This window comes from Mauremys reevesii, linkage group 14 (genome assembly GCF_016161935.1).
Source record: "Mauremys reevesii isolate NIE-2019 linkage group 14, ASM1616193v1, whole genome shotgun sequence".
Classification (NCBI taxonomy): domain Eukaryota; kingdom Metazoa; phylum Chordata; order Testudines; family Geoemydidae; genus Mauremys; species Mauremys reevesii.
The window spans coordinates 13,712,816-13,729,680 of record NC_052636.1 but is presented as its reverse complement, the minus strand read 5'-3'; the positions used below and the strand labels follow the sequence as shown (position 1 = coordinate 13,729,680).

Below are 16,865 nucleotides of genomic sequence, written 5' to 3'. Positions count from 1 at the left end.
AGATGGGACTGGGGGGGCGGTTCCCCTGTCCGACGGGGTGGGGGAGTGATGAGTGCCCAAAGCAACAGAAAATCAGTGACAGAGCCGGGGAGAGAACCCAGGAGTCCTGGCTCCCAGCCCCCCCCGCTCTAACCACCAGCCCCACTCCCCTCCCAGAGCCGGGCAGAGAACCCAGGAGTCCTGGCTCCCGTCCCCCCCTGCTCTAACCACCAGCCCCACTCCCCTGCCAGAGCCGGGAGAGAACCCAGGAGTCCTGGCTCCCAGCCCCCTGCTCTAACCCACCAGCCCCCTCCTCCCAGAGCCGGGAGAGAACCCAGGAGTCCTGGCTCCCAGCCCCTGCTCTAACCCACCAGCCCCCACTCCCCTCCCAGAGCTGAGCAGAGAACCCAGGAGTCCTGGCTCCCAGCCCCCCCTGCTCTAACCCACCAGCCCCCACTCCCCTCCCAGAGCCGGGCAGAGAACCCAGGAGTCCTGGTTCCCAGCCCCCCAGCTCTAACCCACCAGCCCCCACTCCCCTCCCAGAGCCTGGGAGAGAACCCAGGAGTCCTGGCTCCCAGCCCCCCCTGCTCTAACCACCAGCCCCCACTCCCCTCCCAGAGTCGGGCAGAGAACCCAGGAGTCCGGGCTCCCCGCCCCCGCTCGGCGTGTTTCCCAGCAGGCCGGCTGGCGGGGGGAGGCCGCGCGCTGGCGCCGGAACACGGGAAGCAGCCGGGGATAAGATAAGCGGCTCCCCCGGGCGCATCCTGCGGCAGGGGAAGGGCAGGGCCGGGGCCCACAGCGGCCCATTGTTCGGCGCTGATGGGAACAGCAGGTGCTGGGCTGGGGGCCAGGCCCGGCCCGAGGCCACGGAGCCGGGGAGCCGGCAGCGGGGTCCCCCCAACCCCCGACGGCAGGGGCAGCAATGGCCAGCAAGGGGTTAACGCTGCTAGTGGCGGGAGTGAGGGGCACCGGCAGCGCTGGGGGGGCAGGGGCTGCGGGTCGGGAGTGAGGGGCACCGGCAGCGCTGGGGGGGGCAGGGCCTGCGGGCCGGGAGTGCGGGGCACCGGCAGCGCTGGGGGGGCAGGGGCTGCGGGTCGGGAGTGAGGGGCACCGGCAGGGTTGGGGGGTGCAGGGGCTGTGGGTCGGGAGTGAGGGGCACCGGCAGGGCTGGGGGGGCAGGGGCTGCGGATCGGGAGAGAGGGGCACCAGCAGGGCTGGGCTGGCAGGGGCTGCGGGTCGGGAGTGTGGGGCACCGGCTGGGCGGGGGGGGCAGGGGCTGCTGGTCGGGAGTGAGGGGCACCGGCAGCGCTGGCGGGAGGGGGTGCGGGTCGGGCGTGCGGGGCACCGGCAGAGCTGGGGGCAGGGGCTGCGGGTCGGGAGTGAGGGGCACCGGCAGAGCTGGGGGCAGGGGCTGCGGGTCGGGAGTGAGGGGCACCGGCAGAGCTGGGGGCAGGGGCTGCGGGTCGGGAGTGAGGGGCACCGGCAGGGCTGGGGGCAGGGGCTGCGGGTCGGGAGTGAGGGGCACCGGCCGGGCTGGCGGGGACAGGGGCTGCGGGTCGGGAGTGAGGGGCACCGGCAGGGGGGCGGGGGCGGCGGGTCGGGAGTGAGGGGCCCTGGCAGGGCGGGGGGGGCAGGGGGCGGCGGGTCTGGCGTGAGGGGCACCGGCAGAGCTGGACAGCAGGGACTGCGGGTCAGGAGTGAGGGGCACCGGCAGAGCTTAGGGGGCAGGGGCTGCGGGTCGGGAGTGAGGGGCACCAGCGGGGCTGGGCTAGCAGGGGGCTGCGGGTTGGGAGTGAGGGCACCAGCAGGGCTGGGGGCAGGGGCTGCGGGTCGGGAGTGAGGGGCACTGGCCGCGCTGGGGGGAGGGGCTGCGGGTCGGGAGTGAGGGGCACCGGCAGGGCTGGGGGGCAGGGGCTGTGGGTCGGGAGTGAGGGGCACCGGCAGGGTGGGGGCAGGGGCTGCGGGTCGGGAGTGAGGGGCACCGGCAGGGCTGGGGGCAGGGGCTGCGGGTCGGGAGTGAGGGCACCGGCAGGGCTGGGGGCAGGGGCTGCGGGTCGGGAGTGAGGGGCACCGGCAGGGCTGGGGGCAGGGGCTGCGGGTCGGGAGTGAGGGGCACCGGCAGGGCTGGTGGGCAGGGGCTGCGGGTCGGGAGTGAGGGGCACCGGCAGAGCTGGGGGGGGGCAGGGGCTGCGGGTCGGGAGCGAAGGAACCGGCTCGTTTCTGGCCGGGACGCCGAGACCCGCGTGGCACAAACGAGGTCGCCGGCGGCTGCTCTGGTTCCCCAGGAGTTTAATGCGCAGAGCGGGGCCCGGCTGCGCCCCCCCCCCGGGCAGGGCCTCGGGCGCGGGGGGGGGGACGGGGGGGCAGGTCTCTCCGCCGGGCGCCTCTCACAGGTACTGGGGGCTGCCCAGGTTCTCCAGCTCCACCTCGATGGAGACGATGTGGTGCCCGGGCACCATGGCCAGGCCCAGCACGCGCGGCTCGCTGGCCGCGAAGGAGTCTGGGGACGAGAGGGGGGGTCAGACAGGGGCTCCCCGTGCCGGCCGCGACCGCCCCACCCCCCTGCTCCAACCCCCAGCCCCCACGGCCCTCCCAGAGCCGGGGAGAGAACCCAGGAGTCCTGGCTCCCAGCCCCCCCTGCTCCAACCACCAGCCCCCACTGCCCTCCCGGAGCTGGGGAGAGAACCCAGGAGTCCTGGCTCCCGGCCCCCACTGCTCTAACCCACCAGCCCCCACTCCCCTCCCAGAGCCGGGGAGAGAACCCAGGAGTCCTGGCTCCCAGCCCCCTCTGGTCTGACCCACCAGCCCCCACTCCCCTCCCAGAGCCGGGGAGAGAACCCAGGAGTCCGGGCTCCCAGCCCCCCCTGCTCCAACCACCAGCCCCCCCTCCCCTCCCCTCCCAGAGCCGGGGGGAGAACCCAGGAGTCCTGGCTCCCAGCCCCCCCTGCTCTGACCCACCAGCCCCCCCTCCCCTCCCAGAGCCGGGGAGAGAACCCAGGCGTCCGGCGCACCGCTGGCTTTGAGGTACTCCTGCGCGGAGCCCAGGATGACGTTGCAGTCGCGGTCGGTGCAGAGGAAGCAGCCGACGAGGGTCCGTCCGTCCGTCATGCGGATCCGCATGGTCCGGTTGAGCAGCGTCTCCAGCTTGCGGCGGGCGCGGGCGTAGGGCGAGTCGGGCGCCTCCCCGTCCGAGTCCTGCGGGGAGAGGGGAGCTCAGCGCCCCCCAGCCGGCCCCTCCGCCCTCCCCCGGCCCCCCAGCACCGAGTGACCCCCAGCCCCCGCCGACCTCCCGGCGCCCCGACCCTCTCCCGTGCCCCCGCCCTCCCACGCACCCCAGCACCGGTGACCCCAGCCCCACTGACCTCCCGGCGCCCGACCTCCCCGCACCCCCAGCCCCACTGACCTCCCGGCGCCCCGACCCTGCCCCGCACCCCCAGCCCCCACTGACCTCCCGGCGCCCGACCTCCCCGCACCCCCAGCCCCGCTGACCTCCCGGCGCCTGACCCTCCCCAGCCCCACTGACCTCCCGGCGCCCGACCTCCCGTGCCCCGCCCTCCCACGCACCCCAGCACCGAGTGACCCCAGCCCCACTGACCTCCCGGCGCCCGACCCTCCCGCACCCCAGCCCCACTGACCTCCCGGCGCCCGACCCTCCCGCGCCCCAGGCCAGGGAGCTAGTAACCTGCCGCCCCAGAGCCCGACTGACCCCCATGAACCCGCCCCCAACCTTGCCCCGCCGGGCCCCATCCCCCCCGCCATCCTGCTTAGCCCCGCCCCTCACCCAAGCCCCGCCCTCTTCCCTCCCAGCCCCGCCCCGCTGCCCGCCCGGCCCCGCCCTCACCAAAGCCCGCCCCGCTGCCCTCCCGGCCCCGCCCCTCACCCAGCCCCGCCCCGCTGCCCGCCCGGCCCCGCCCCTCACCCCGCCCGCCCCTCTGTCCTTCCGGCCCCGCCCCTCACCCCGCCCCTCTGCCCTCCCGGCCCCGCCCCTCACCCAGCCCCGCCCCTCTTCCCTCCCGGCCCCGCCCCTCACCCAGCCCCGCCCCCGCTGCCCGCCCGGCCCCGCCCTTCACCCAGCCCCGCCCCTCTTCCCTCACAGCCCCGCCCCGCTGCCCGCCCGGCCCCTCACAGCCCCGCCCCCTGCCCGCCCGGCCCCGCCCTCACCCAGCCCCGCCCCGCTGCCCGCCCGGCCCGCCCCTCACCCAGCCCCGCCCCGCTACCCTCCCGGCCCCGCCCCTCACCCAGCCCCGCCCCGCTACCCTCCCGGCCCCGCCCCTCACCCAGCCCCGCCCCTCTTCCCTCCCGGCCCCGCCCCTCACCCAGCCCCGCCCTCTTCCCTCCCGGCCCCGCCCCTCACCCAGCCCCGCCCTCTTCCCTCCCGGCCCCCGCCCCTCACCCGGCCCCGCCCTCTTCCCTCCCGGCCCCGCCCCTCACGCGGCCCCGGCCCCGCCCCTCACCGCGGGCTCCCCGCCCCGCGCGGGCCGCAGCACCCGTTCTCCTCGCGCTGCCCGGCCGCCGCCGCCGCCGCCATCCCGCCCCGCGACCGGCAACTCTCGCGAGCGCAGCCCCGGACCGGCGGCCCTCGCGCGCGTCGCGGGGTGGGGTGGGGCGGAGCTACCAACAGGCCCGCGCGCTCCCGTGTCACGTGGCCCGGGCGCGCGGGTGCTGGGCGAGGGAGGGTTCCGGGTCCCGGCAGGCCCCGCGCGGGCGGCCCCGGCCGTTGCCATGGCAGCGCGGGCGGCGGGGCGGCGCGCGGCGGGATGGAGAAGTTCCGGCCCCGCTACTTCACCCCGCGGGAGGTGTCTGCGCACGCGCGGCCCGGGGACCTCTGGGTGTCCTACCTGGGCCGCGTGCACGACCTGAGCCCGCTGGTCCGGCAGCACAAGGGTCTGTACCCACCATGGCCCGCGGCGCCCCCGAGCGCCCCCAGCAACCCCACAATGCCCCGCGGCGCCCCAATGCCCCCAGCCACCCCCAATGCCCCGCGGTGCCCCCAATGGCCCCAGCAACCCCACAATGCCCCGCGGTGCCCCAGCCACCCCACCATGCCCCGCGCCCCCAATGCCCCAGCAACCCCACAATGCCCCCGGTGCCCCCAGCCACCCCACCATGCCCCGCGGCGCCCCCAATGGCCCCCAGCAACCCCACAATGCCCATGGCGCCCCCAGCAACCCCACAATGCCCCGCGGCGCCCCAATGCCCCCAGCAACCCCCACAATGCCCCGCGGCGCCCCCCCAATGGCCCCCCCAGCAACCCCCACAATGCCCCCAGCGCCCCCAGCAACCCCACAATGCCCCAGCGCCCCCAATGCCCCCAGCAACCCCACAATGCCCGGCGCTCTCCCCAATGGCCCCAGCAACCCCCCCAATGCCCATGGCGCCCCCAGCCACCCCCAATGCCCCGCGCGCCCCAATGACCCCCAGCCCCCCATGCCCCGTGGATCCTCCCACAATGCAGCACGGCACCCCTGGACAGCCCCCAATGCCCTGCAGCGCCCCAATATCCTCCCGCAATGCACCATGCAACCCCGAGCACCCCCACAATGCACTGGAGCCCCAAGCACCCCCAACGCCCCATGGCGCCCCTCGCTAGCCCGCCACAGTGCAGCATGGCACCCCTGAGCCCCACAATGCACTGTGGAGCCCACAATGCACTATGGTGCCACCCCCAGCAGCCCCACAATGCACCGTGGCATCCCTGAGCACCCCCTCCAATGCATCATGGTACCACCATCACCACCCGGCACCCCCACAATGCACTGCGGCATCCCTGAGCATCCCCCACAATGCAGTGCGGCTTCCTCCCGGACTCCCCCCACAGTGCATCGGGCACCCCATACCCCCTCACGTTGCATTATGGCACTTCCCATAGACCCCCAATTCACTGGGGCACCCCCCATATAGCTCCCCCCACCCAATGCTCACCCCCCCCTTTAGAGAGTCTCCCAAGGCCCAAAATGCACCTGGCCCCCCTCCCCCCAGTGCGCTACAGCCCCCATCGGGAGCCCCACAGACCCTCCTAGCCCCAGAGCCTGACCTGAACCTACCGGCCCTATAGCACAAGGGTAACGGGAATCCTTCCATTCACTGGAGGACCCCGCACCCACTGCACCCCACACACACTCGGTGGGCCAGGACCCCCCCACCCCGCACTCCTCCTTATTCCCCTCCACTGCACCCCCACCCACGGGAACCTGGCCCCACTGGCCTGGGGGCACACGGATGCCTGGCCCCCACGTCGCCGGCTGACCCCTGGCTCTGTCTCCCCCAGGGGACGTCTTGCTGAGGCCCATCTTGGAAGCGGCGGGAAAGGACATTAGCCACTGGTTCAACCCCAAGACCAGAGACGTGAGAACTGGCGGAGCGGGGGGGTCGTTACAGAGGGCTGCTGCTTGCCAGGTCCCCAAACTCCACCCCTGCAGTTTGAAATGGGCCGCAGGGTTCTCCTTCACTTCCTGTCCAAAACCGTGGTGAAGCGGTTGGGTCCTGATCCACAGCCGTTGGGGCTTCAGGGTCTGATGCCTCTGTCCCCTGCCCCCATGAACCCCGCACTCATGTTCCTATTTGCGGCTCTTCTTGAGGGAGTGGGAGGCTGGGATCCGTCATCCGCCGTGGGTGCGGACTGGGAGCAGCTGGTCTGGTGGGATCCTGGGGCTGCCCCCTTCGCCCAAGCCGTGAGCCGATGTTCAGGGTTGTTTTGCTCGGCTGCTGCGAGTCAGGGATTTCGGTAGCGCAGGCCAAGACCATAGTGCAATCCTGCTTTCTGGGATCAAGCCGCAGGCAGTTCCCTTGCTCAGAAATCCCCAAGCCTGCCTCTCCAGCCAGTTCTGTGCCCCAAAGAGCTGTGCCTCATTACTGACGCCCTCAGCACGGCTCCGCTAGCTTTCTCCCTCACCCCTGCACAGGCGCAACTGCAACCAGTCCATATCCCGGTCGCAGGGAAACCTTTTGGCGCTCAGGCCTTGGGTGGTGGCTTCCTAGTCAGCTCTTACTATGCAAAGGGGGTATTTAATTGCTCCTTCCATTTACGGCTTTAAGCAAGTCCGCGATTCTTGTCTGCCTGTAACACATTGATTGACCTAGGAGGCAGTGGCCGGGGGTGCAGCCGGATTCCCCCCTTAAGCCTGATCCTGGAGCCGCCTGCTTTTCAGATCCAGACCCACGTGGACCCGCTGACGGGCTGCGTCAAGTACTACACCCCCCAGGGCCGCTTCATCCACATCCCGCCCCAGCTGCCCCGCTCCGACTGGGCCAACGACTTCGGGCTGCCCTGGTGGAAGGACAGCAAGTATGAGGTGGGGATCCTGGCTTCGAAGACCCGGCGCGTCCGCATCATCAACACCCTGACCTTGCAGGAGCATGTGCTGGAGGTGAGCCGGGCCTCACGCCGAGTGGGCAGGGGGCTCAAACTGCCATCCCCACGCACCATTCCGGGGGGCCCTGAGTTACCAGGACATTGGGGGCGGGGGCGCTAAGTGGGGTCTCCAATTTAGAGGCCGCTCCTGTCCTGAAATACGCATGATGCGGCAGCGAGTGCTGGCCCTTTAAGGCCGGCCGTGACCCCGTTTCCTCCAAATGCAGGGGGATTCTGGGAGTTGTAGTCCGTGAGGCAGAGGGCTTGGTAGCAAGGCATGCTGGGAAGGAGGGATATAAGAAGCAGGGCAGGGTGGGACACGGGAGCTGGTGGTCTGAGCCAGCAGCCGCTTTATGCAAGGCTGGTTCTGCTGGGTTAGGGAGGCCGTGAACCCCCCTGCGAGCGGCAGGGGGCAGGGGGGGAGATGGTGCTTTCGTTTACCTGGGGGACAAGGGTGGAGGTTTGGGGGAAGAAATATTTGCTCCAGCAGGCGACAGTCCCCCAAGCCCTGGTAAGTCCCTAACGCCACCCCCCTCCCGCAGGTGTGCGCGGAGGAGTCCATGTGGGAAATCCTGCGGCGCTACCTGCCCCACAACGCCCACGCCGCCAGCTACACCTGGAAGTACAAGGGCGTCAACCTGGACATGGACAAGACGCTGGAGCAGAACAAGATCCCGGACGAGGACGCGGAGTTCTACCGGCTCAACTTGGACGCCGACCTGTACACGCCGGGCATCTTGCTGTACTTCAACGACGACCTCACCGAGTTCTAGGTAACGGGGGCGGGGCCACCCGGGAACAGGGCCGCTCCCACGTCTCCTCCTGGATTCTCCATCTGCTGGACTCGAACCCGGAACCTCGGCACGGGGAGACGCTTGCGGTTCTCGAAGCTGAGCTAAAGAAAACCCGGTTCCCTGAGCTCCAAGGCCGCAGCACAGCCCTGCTGGGCCGGGGCGGGCAGCAGGACGAAGCTTCATCCCATCCTGCCCCCTTTATGCCACCCCCGGCGTTGCCAACTCTCACGCAAAGCACAAGCCAAACTGGATTGGGCCATGGGCCCATCAAGCCTGGTAGCCCATCTGTGGCAGTGGCCACTTGCTTCAGATAAGGTGCGAGACGCCCCCTAGTGGACATTTGTGGCATAGCCTGCCCAGGGGAGACGTTCCCCTTAGTTTGGGGCAGTGGTCCCCAACATTTTTGTCTGGCGGGCGCCAGACGAAGGACCGTGGCGGCGGTGGAGCGTCCGCCGAAATGCCACCGAAATTCGGCGGCGTTGCCTCTCGATGATGTCACTTGTCACCGGCAAGCGGCGTCATCGAGAGGCGTCGCCACCGAAATGCCGCCGAAATTCGGCGGCATTTTGGCGGGTGCTCCACCGCCGGCCAGGACCCGGGCGCATTTAGATGCCCCCCCGTGGGTGCCATGGCGCCCGCGGGCACCACGTTGGGGACCCCTGGTTTAGGGTTTATAAGCCCGTCGCAAGCTCATTTGGTAATTCAGGATGTGCTCATTTATCCATATTGACTCTTTTGCTGAATCTGCTCTAAGCTCGGCATCTTGTGGCAGAGAGTCCCCCAGGACAGTTTCATTCTCTACGCAGGTATTTCCTTTGGTTGCTCTTAACAACCTCTCGACTGTCCTTGCGTGAGGCGTCACGGTCTCCGTGTTCTTTCTCTCCTAGGCGCCGGGCAGTGTAGTGCCACGCTGTTCCAAGGATCGGCCCCCGTTCGGGAGCTGAAACGGTCGCTCCCATTCCACGTCGGACGCAGGGTTCCTGTTTGCGGTGCTGGTACCGGGGGCCGGTTTTGTACCAACTTATCATGTTCAGAACGGAAATAAAATCTTCGTTACGATACTGACGTTATGATCGTTTCTTGTGGGACGGGGGGGTAGGAATTGTCACCCTACATCAGGACCCATCAATAACCCACCCCTTCCCTGCCACCTTAAATCAGACCCGTGGGCCCATCTAGCCCAGTATCCCGGCCCCTCTGGTGCCCCGGGTGAGATGTGTGAGCCCATGGATTTGTTTAGTGGCCTGACCTATGGATCCTGGATGCGTGCTGGGATCCCAGGGCCCTATGCGCTCCCACAGGCCTCGCCCACTCTGCCACGTAATGAGCTGCTCTGGCCGCTAGATGGCAGCAGCTGAGCATCCATCTGCCAGCCCTGAGCTGCCTTGCCAGAGATCCCGGACCCCCAGCCCCAGCCCCCCCCCCCCCCCTGCTGCAGCTGTCACAGTTGACAGCTGGGGCTGGATCTGACAGCTGCGGGGTGCGGACTTCATAGCTTCTGATGGCCAAGCTCCACGCATATCCTACTGGTATCCCTTGTCCCCCACCCTCCAATTTCAGGGACCCGCTGTAACTCCCCCAGTCCTTCCTCTGCCAGAGGCTCTGTCTGTCCCCCATTTCTCCCTCCCCTGCTGCTGGGGGCTCAGTGGGCCCCATTTCCCCTCCCCCCCGCACCACACACCCCGGGGTCTCCGTGCTCCCCTCAGCTTTGGGGCGGGATCCTGTAATCCAGCTGCTCTCAGAGGGGCTCTCCAGGTTATGCGCTGCCGGTCTCCAGCCGTATTCCTTCGCCCCGGGGGCGGTAACCGTACACAGTGACGCAGAAGCCGGTTTCTCCAGAGCAAAGCGCCGTTAATTTTGCCCCAAGGTACACGCTGCTCAGAGAAGCGGATTTAAAATAACCGAGACCGACACACTCGGCATTCCCTTCCGTTTTTCTATGAGTGCTCCACTCCCGGTTACTTTAGATGCGCATGCGTCCCCATCCGCCTTGGATTTTTGGTGTCGGTGTTTGTTTGACCAGAGACGGAGCAGCAAGAGTGCCTGCTTCACTTAGTACAGTTCGCTAGTTTGGTTTAGTCGTTAGTTGGGGCGGTTGTTTTCTTTTGGTTCCTTTTTTTTTCTCCAATTGAGGGGTTTCTCTGGGCTTTCTTGTTCTGCGCTATGCCAGGCTTTAAGCGGGTGTCTTTCCTCCCGGGAAACTATCCCCATCAACGATGGCCATTCCCAGTGCCTCTGCTGTTCGGGAGACACTCATATCCCGGGTGAGCGTAAGATCTGCTCCTCCTTCAAAAGCAGATCTAGGAAAAACGGAGAGATCAATTCAAATTATTGATGAGGGAGCAAGGCCTAAGACCAGCCTCTGAGAACGCCCCCATACACCGGCCTCTGAGCACACTTAGTGTCCTCTCTTCTTCAGGATCCCCGTCACCAAGAGCTTCAAGGGATGCAATCGCTGCGACGTCTGGGTCTCAGGCACTGAAAACCCTGGGGGAGGCAGAGCTGCATCAGTGCCTGCAATACAGAGAGCTTCGCGTTCAAAGTCTCTTGGTATTGACAAGAAAAGTGCCAGAGCTCCTTCTAAGAAGTCTCGGTCACCGAGTGAGAACAACGTTCCAGAGATCGCAGATCCGAGATGGAGTTCTAAACGGGCTCCCAGTGGGTGCCAGCACCGTGCTGATATCTAAGACTTCCTCTACGAGCTTTACCACCACAAAACAGGATCGGGTACCAAAGACATCTTCAGCTTCGGGTGGTCATATCGATACTAGTAGCTCTACATCAAAAAAGTGTGGGCCTTCGTACACTTCCGCATCCCCGTACCTATACCATCATCCTGTTCCTCTAGATCAGTGCCACCAGAGTCTGACTCTGAACTCACAGCAAGTGTTTGGGGCCCGTAGCTCCAAAGCTCTCAAGATCCGGTACCTGCCTTGGTACTGAGGCTGGCCTCCTCATGTACCGTTGGTACTGCAGGGGTTTAGATACTCAAAGGACCTCCTTGGGTCGAATAAGCCAGAGTCCTCATTACTCATCGGCACCAGACAGCTGTCCGTAACAAGATCTTCTGGGTCACTGACTCCACGTTTTTTCATCGAAACCTCCTTATACAGGACTTCGACCATCCAGAGTGAACAGTTATCACTTCTCCTGAAATATGTTGATGATGACTCTTCCAGCTACCAGATTTGGTAACGGGGTTCTCCTGTTTATTCTGCAAGATGCAATTCTTCTACCAGTTCTGGCGTGATCAATGGTCGATGCCTCTTCTTATGCCCTGTATCATCAAGAGTGGTTAAGTGTCCTGAGTCACTCTTGTAAGGAGCATAGACAGAGCCTTCTCCTCGGCCTTCACTCCAACCTTTGTCCACCTGAACCAGCAGAGGAGGCTTTTGAGGAGCAGAAGGGAAGGATTGATAAGAATGTACCAGGCTACATAAATATTTCATCATGTTCAGATGAGGCTATACTGACTCCACCACCTTCCATGGCAGATGACTTCAGACAATTCCAGGAGCTGATGAAGCGTGGCGCCGGTACACTTCAAAACCCTTAAGAAGGGGTCCAGGATTCTCATCATAAACTCCTGGAAATTTTACATACTTCAGCATCCGCATGTGTGGTCCTTCTTGTGAACGAGTCTTTGCTAGAACCTGCTAGGACCATCCGGCAGACTCCAGCCGGAGTAAACGGTAGAGCACATCTAGGATCACATACATCGGTCATCAGAGCAGGGCGCGCTTCCCTTCACTCTGTGCTGAACCAATAAAACGCTGGTATTGGTGCGTAGCTAACCAGATAGTCATCTCAGCTTATTACCTCCTGGGTATACAGAACTCCACGGATGACAACCTGAGCAGGCACTTCTCCCAGAATTAAGAATGGGAGTTGGATTCACGAGTCCTCAACAGCGTGTTTCTCACCTGGGGGTTTCCAGAGATGAGGGGTTTGGGGTGTGGGAGGGGCTCAGGGCTGGAGCAGAGGGTTGGGGTGCAGGGATGAGGGCTGCGGGATGGGGCCAGGAATGAGGGGTTCAGGGTGTGGCAGGGGGTTGGGGTAGAGGAGAGGATCAGGGCTCTGGGCTGGGGGTGCAGGCTCTGGGGTGGGGCCGGGGATGAGGGGGTTGGGGTGCAGGAAGGGGCTCCGGGTTGGGAGGGATCAGGGCTGAGGCAGGGGATTGGGGTGCAGGGTTGGGGCACGGGGTTACCTCAGGCAGTTCCTGGTCAGCGGCGCAGCAGGGGTGCTAAGGCAGGCTTCCTGCCTCTCCTGGCACCGCAGACCACAGTGCTCGGGGCGGGGGCAGCGTGCATAGCCCTGTGCCCCCCCCCACCTAGGAGCTGGACCTGCTGCTGGCTGCTTCCGGGGTGCAGCGCAGTGTCAGCACAGATAGGGGCTAGCCTGCCTTAGCGGAGCAGCACCGCCAATGGGCCTTTTAACGTCCCAGTCGGTGGTGCTGACCAGAGCCGCCGCGACCCGGTGCCTGATACTCACTCCCCTTGCACGGTAACTGGAATTCTTTGAGATGTGTCCCCCTTTGGGTGCGTGCACCCAGGGGTGGCGGAACAGGGTACCCCCCACATTTTTTACCATCTGTAAGGGTGAGTGACTGGGGGAGGGGCGGAGAGGAGCACGTGGGGGGATTTTGGGGGGTAGAGGTGGTGTGGGAGCAGGGCCTCAGGGAAAGGAGCAGGGACGCGGTTTGGGAGCCGGCGGCCCACCCACTTTTAGGGACATTCTGCCGCTCCCCCATGCGCCTTCGATCGGAGATTTTTCGTTCGACCCGAAGATGCGCCCGACGCGTCCTCATGCGCCGTACTGAGGCTATAGCGAGCTGCGTGGGCACACCGCCCTCAGTTCCTTCTCTACCGCAAAGTCCTGCCGAGGAAAGTCCGAAGCAGAGAGGAAGGAGGACTGGGAGTGGTGCACCCACAGCGGGACACATTTCAAAGCACTCCAGTTACGGCACAAGGTGAGTAACCTCTCTTTCTTCTTTGAGTAGTGTCCTTTGAGTAGTGTTCTGGGTCGTGGGCACCAACAATTTTCTTCAACTGGGTTGCCAGAAAAAAAGTTTGAAAACCACTCCTCTCTGCAGTCAGACAGGATAATATTCCACCTATGCACTGAGGGGCGTATGGTATTTATTAAGAAATAAGATATTTCCCAGTTCTCCACAGAGGTAGGGGCACAAACCAACGGAGAGGCAGGATCTCACACCAGCGTCGATGCAGACACCGATGGAATACGTTACTACAAATTGATGCTGGCGTATCGGGGTCGGATGAGCCGTGAGTGGTACCATCGGTGATGCTTTGCGGTTTCGGATGAGGCGTCCCAGCCGTGGCACAGAAAGGGATCAGGGATGCATAGTCACAGATTTGCAGGGTGCTGTGCCTCCAATCTTAGTCCAACTTCTCCGGGAGCACCCCATTTGCAGTGCTACTACTCTGAGACCCGGCCCTCTTGCAGCTGTTTCTTCTCCCAGCAGATCCACGTGAGTCCAGACCACCTTGGTAGAGACTTCACCCCTTTAGGGAGTGATGGAACCAGTGACGCAGGAAAGCTGTTGCAAAGGGGCCTTTCGGTTAGTCTGGGAAAGCCAAGTTTTGTTCCGAGTCCGCGTTGACCGAATCATCTTGCGTTCTTTTCCGAAGCTTCCTGGAGTTCATCTTCCGTTCCTGAGACTTCGTCCGTACCAGTCTAGCCCTGCCCATCCCTTACCCCTCTGTCCCAAAGGAGAAATTAAACACTTCACACCCAGCAAGCGGGGAAACCAAGTCAGGCACAGCATTCCTAAAAATATTACAAAGACACAGCGTCACCCACCCAAGCATTCAAAGATCCTGTATCCGACCCCTGAAAATCATGATACTGGCTTAAAATCTATGAGCTTATTAAAAAATAATAAAGCTGAGGTTCTTCGTATATCTCCTTCCGGTTTTTGACCCTTTAGGGATCGAAACCCTTTCGATACCATGCCCTGTGTATGTGGCACCGGTGCGACCACTGCTGGAAAACGGGGTCCGGTTCTGGTGTGCGCGGTACAAGAAGAAATGTTGATAAATTGGAGAGGGTTCGGAGAAGAACCACTGGGATGATTAACGGGTTGGAAAACATGCCTTAGAATGAGAGGCCATGGGATAGTCAATGATTTTTTGTCAAGGTCCAAATTTCTTGGTCAAGGTCCAGACTCCGAAGAAAATAATAAAAAAAAAAATAAGGATAATAAGGAAATAAAGAGATTTAACTGCAAAAGCATCTGGTGGTCCAAATTTGGCCCACGGTCCACCTATTGACTACCTCTGCTCCAGGGGGTCGATCTGTTGCGTTGAACAAAGAGGAGATGAAGGGGTGACGTGATCCTAGTCTCTAAGTACCTACACGGGGAACAGAAATGTGACGATAGCAGGCTCATCAAGCTCGCAGACAAAGGTCTAACAAAAGCAAGAAGTGAAAGCCAGACAAATTCAGAGTGGAACTAAGGTGTACATTTATTTTTTTAGCAGTGAGGGGAATTAACCATGGCAACAATTTACCACGGGTCATTGTGGATTCTCCATGACTGGCAATTTTTCAGTCAAGGTCGGACGTTTTTCCGCAAGACCTGCTGTAGTTCAACCAGGGATGAATTCAGGGTTGCCCTATGGCCTGTGTTATAAACGGTACGGATGATCACAATTGTCCGTTCTGCCCTTAGAATCTAGGAAGTGATGACAAATTTTCCAAATTTTCTCACCACCATGAAGCGTAGAAATGTCATTTTTAAAAGAGAAATCACGTGACTCCAGGAGCCGGAGCCTTACGTGGAAAAAAAACACCAACGGGGCGAGACTCGTTGGCTGAGCGATGTTAAGTCTTACATTCGATAGCGCTTCTCTGTTTGGCTGCTTGTAATGCAATCATTTTTGAAAACTGCATCCGATCAATTCCAAAATGTCAGGGCCTGTTCTAGGCGTCAGTTGGCAGAACGTCCTTTGGATGTGGGTGAAAATCGTCAAACTGGAAAATCCGCATGTCTACTCAAATCAGGTCCCCGGAGAGCTCGCTTGGGGCTGCGTGCGAAGGAAATTCTCCCGCCCCCACCCCCCCCCGTGTTGCCTATACAGATCACAGGTAGTGAGAAGAAGGAGATGTAAATCTCTAGCTGGGATGGTTGTGAAACAATCCTTCAAAATGTGACCCAACTGTTACCAAGCAGCAGGCTCGAATCACTCTGCCACCCAAACAGATACGCTCTGGCTTGCCTCTGGCGAGGCGTCGGGACCTCCACTGTTGCCCAGGAGGAAAGAGGATGCTGCTTGTGTTCCTGGGGGTGAGGTAGCAGGCCCGTGCCTCTTTGGGAGGTGAACTGCCACTGTGCATGGGGTGGATCGTGACCACTCTGGAGCCCCAGATCACCTTCATTCAACCCTGCAGGGAAAGGCCGATGGGGGTAGGGATTGCATCTGAAAATGTCTGAACAGCTGAGCCAGAGCTCAGCAGGAGCTGCAGGGAAGGATCAATTAGGAGGAGCGCGATTGCTAATCATCTCCTGCAGGGCACAAGAGTGGAGGAAGTCAACGGCTCCCCGGGGGGGGGGGCAACGAAACCCACCGTCCGGGATATCCCAAGCTGGCAATCACACCTTGTGGCTCCTGCGGGAGGGAGGGCAGGCTAGGCTACCCACACAGGGACATCTGCTCCACAGAGACACTTGCGAAGAATAACCAGGCCCAGAGCGTGGGAGAGAAACATCTGTTCAGCACGCTGGGGACCACCCGGAGAAAGGGGAGGTTAGACAGGAGCCAGGCGAGGCCGGCGGTGGCAGGCTGCGAGCAGTGTAACCTCTGTGATGACTGGGCTCATGCGATAATTGCTCAGTGGGTGTTTCTGTCTCAGTGAACGGCAGCCGGGCTCCCTGCCCGCTGACCTGTGTCTGTCTGCAAAGAGACAGCTCTGTGAAGGGGAAAAAAAAAAAAATCCCTCGCTGTTCAAAATGTGGCGAAGAGTCTTTACATCTCCCCGGCGTGCGTCTGTCTGGCTCGCTATCTCTCTATCTGCTCCCCCCCGGCCATCTTTCTACCACCTTTCCAGGTTTTATTGCCACAAGGCAGCATCTGGCAGGGGACATTTTTGCTCCCGATGTGCAAGACAAATGATGTATGTGAGATCCAAGCCCCCAACCGAGACGAGAATATGTTTTCTGGCTGGGTGTGACGAGGAATCAACCCACTTTCTTGCCAGCCCCGGTCGTCCGAATATCACAAGTCAGGCCCCCAGAATCATGTGATTGGCTTGAAAAATCACGAGACTTCTTAAAAATAATACATTTGGGGGTCTTCTGATTGGCCTTGTGAGTTTTGAGCCACTGTGGGGGGTTTCAAGTTTTTTTTCCTCGCCGACGAGAGCTAGAAATGTATGATTTTTTTTCTGTTTAAGCGAAAGCTGTGAGTCTCTCAGAATCACGTGACTCCGGGAGCTTTAAGAAAAAAACATCAACTATTGGCAAGGCTGAATGGAGCCTCACGATTCTCCCAGCTGGCAGGGAAGGCTGTGATATCAGCTCCATTTTGCAAATAAGGAAACGGCAGTCCGGAGAGATTAACAACCATCTTTTCAAGTGTCCTCTAATTATGGGATCCTTGAGTCACTTAGACCTGATTTTCAGAGGCTCAAAACTCCACAGGGAGCTGGGGTTGCTGATCACCTCTGAATACCAGGCCCTAAAATCCTTAAAACTGTCCCTTAAGAATCGAGGCATCAGA

The 16,865-nt window shown here is 62.7% G+C and overlaps 2 protein-coding genes across 2 annotated transcripts; one reads left to right on the top strand and one right to left on the bottom strand.

Annotated features, from left to right (window-relative positions):
- Positions 1-2,251: 2,251 nt before the first annotated feature.
- On the bottom strand, positions 2,252-4,703 carry NAA38 (N-alpha-acetyltransferase 38, NatC auxiliary subunit). The gene is made up of 3 exons (XM_039499681.1): positions 4,467-4,703; positions 2,991-3,174; positions 2,252-2,479 (listed from the first exon to the last, which is right to left on the bottom strand). Exons 1-3 carry the CDS (start codon positions 4,701-4,703, stop codon positions 2,367-2,369), a joined length of 534 nt encoding a protein of 177 aa, XP_039355615.1. The 3' UTR covers positions 2,252-2,366.
- Positions 4,647-9,185, top strand: LOC120381909 (cytochrome b5 domain-containing protein 1). The gene is made up of 5 exons (XM_039500074.1): positions 4,647-4,863; positions 6,248-6,324; positions 7,128-7,346; positions 7,873-8,103; positions 9,012-9,185. The coding sequence occupies exons 1-4, from the start codon at positions 4,737-4,739 to the stop codon at positions 8,101-8,103; spliced, it is 654 nt and encodes a 217-aa protein (XP_039356008.1). The 5' UTR covers positions 4,647-4,736; the 3' UTR covers positions 9,012-9,185.
- The last annotated feature ends 7,680 nt before the right edge of the window (positions 9,186-16,865 follow it).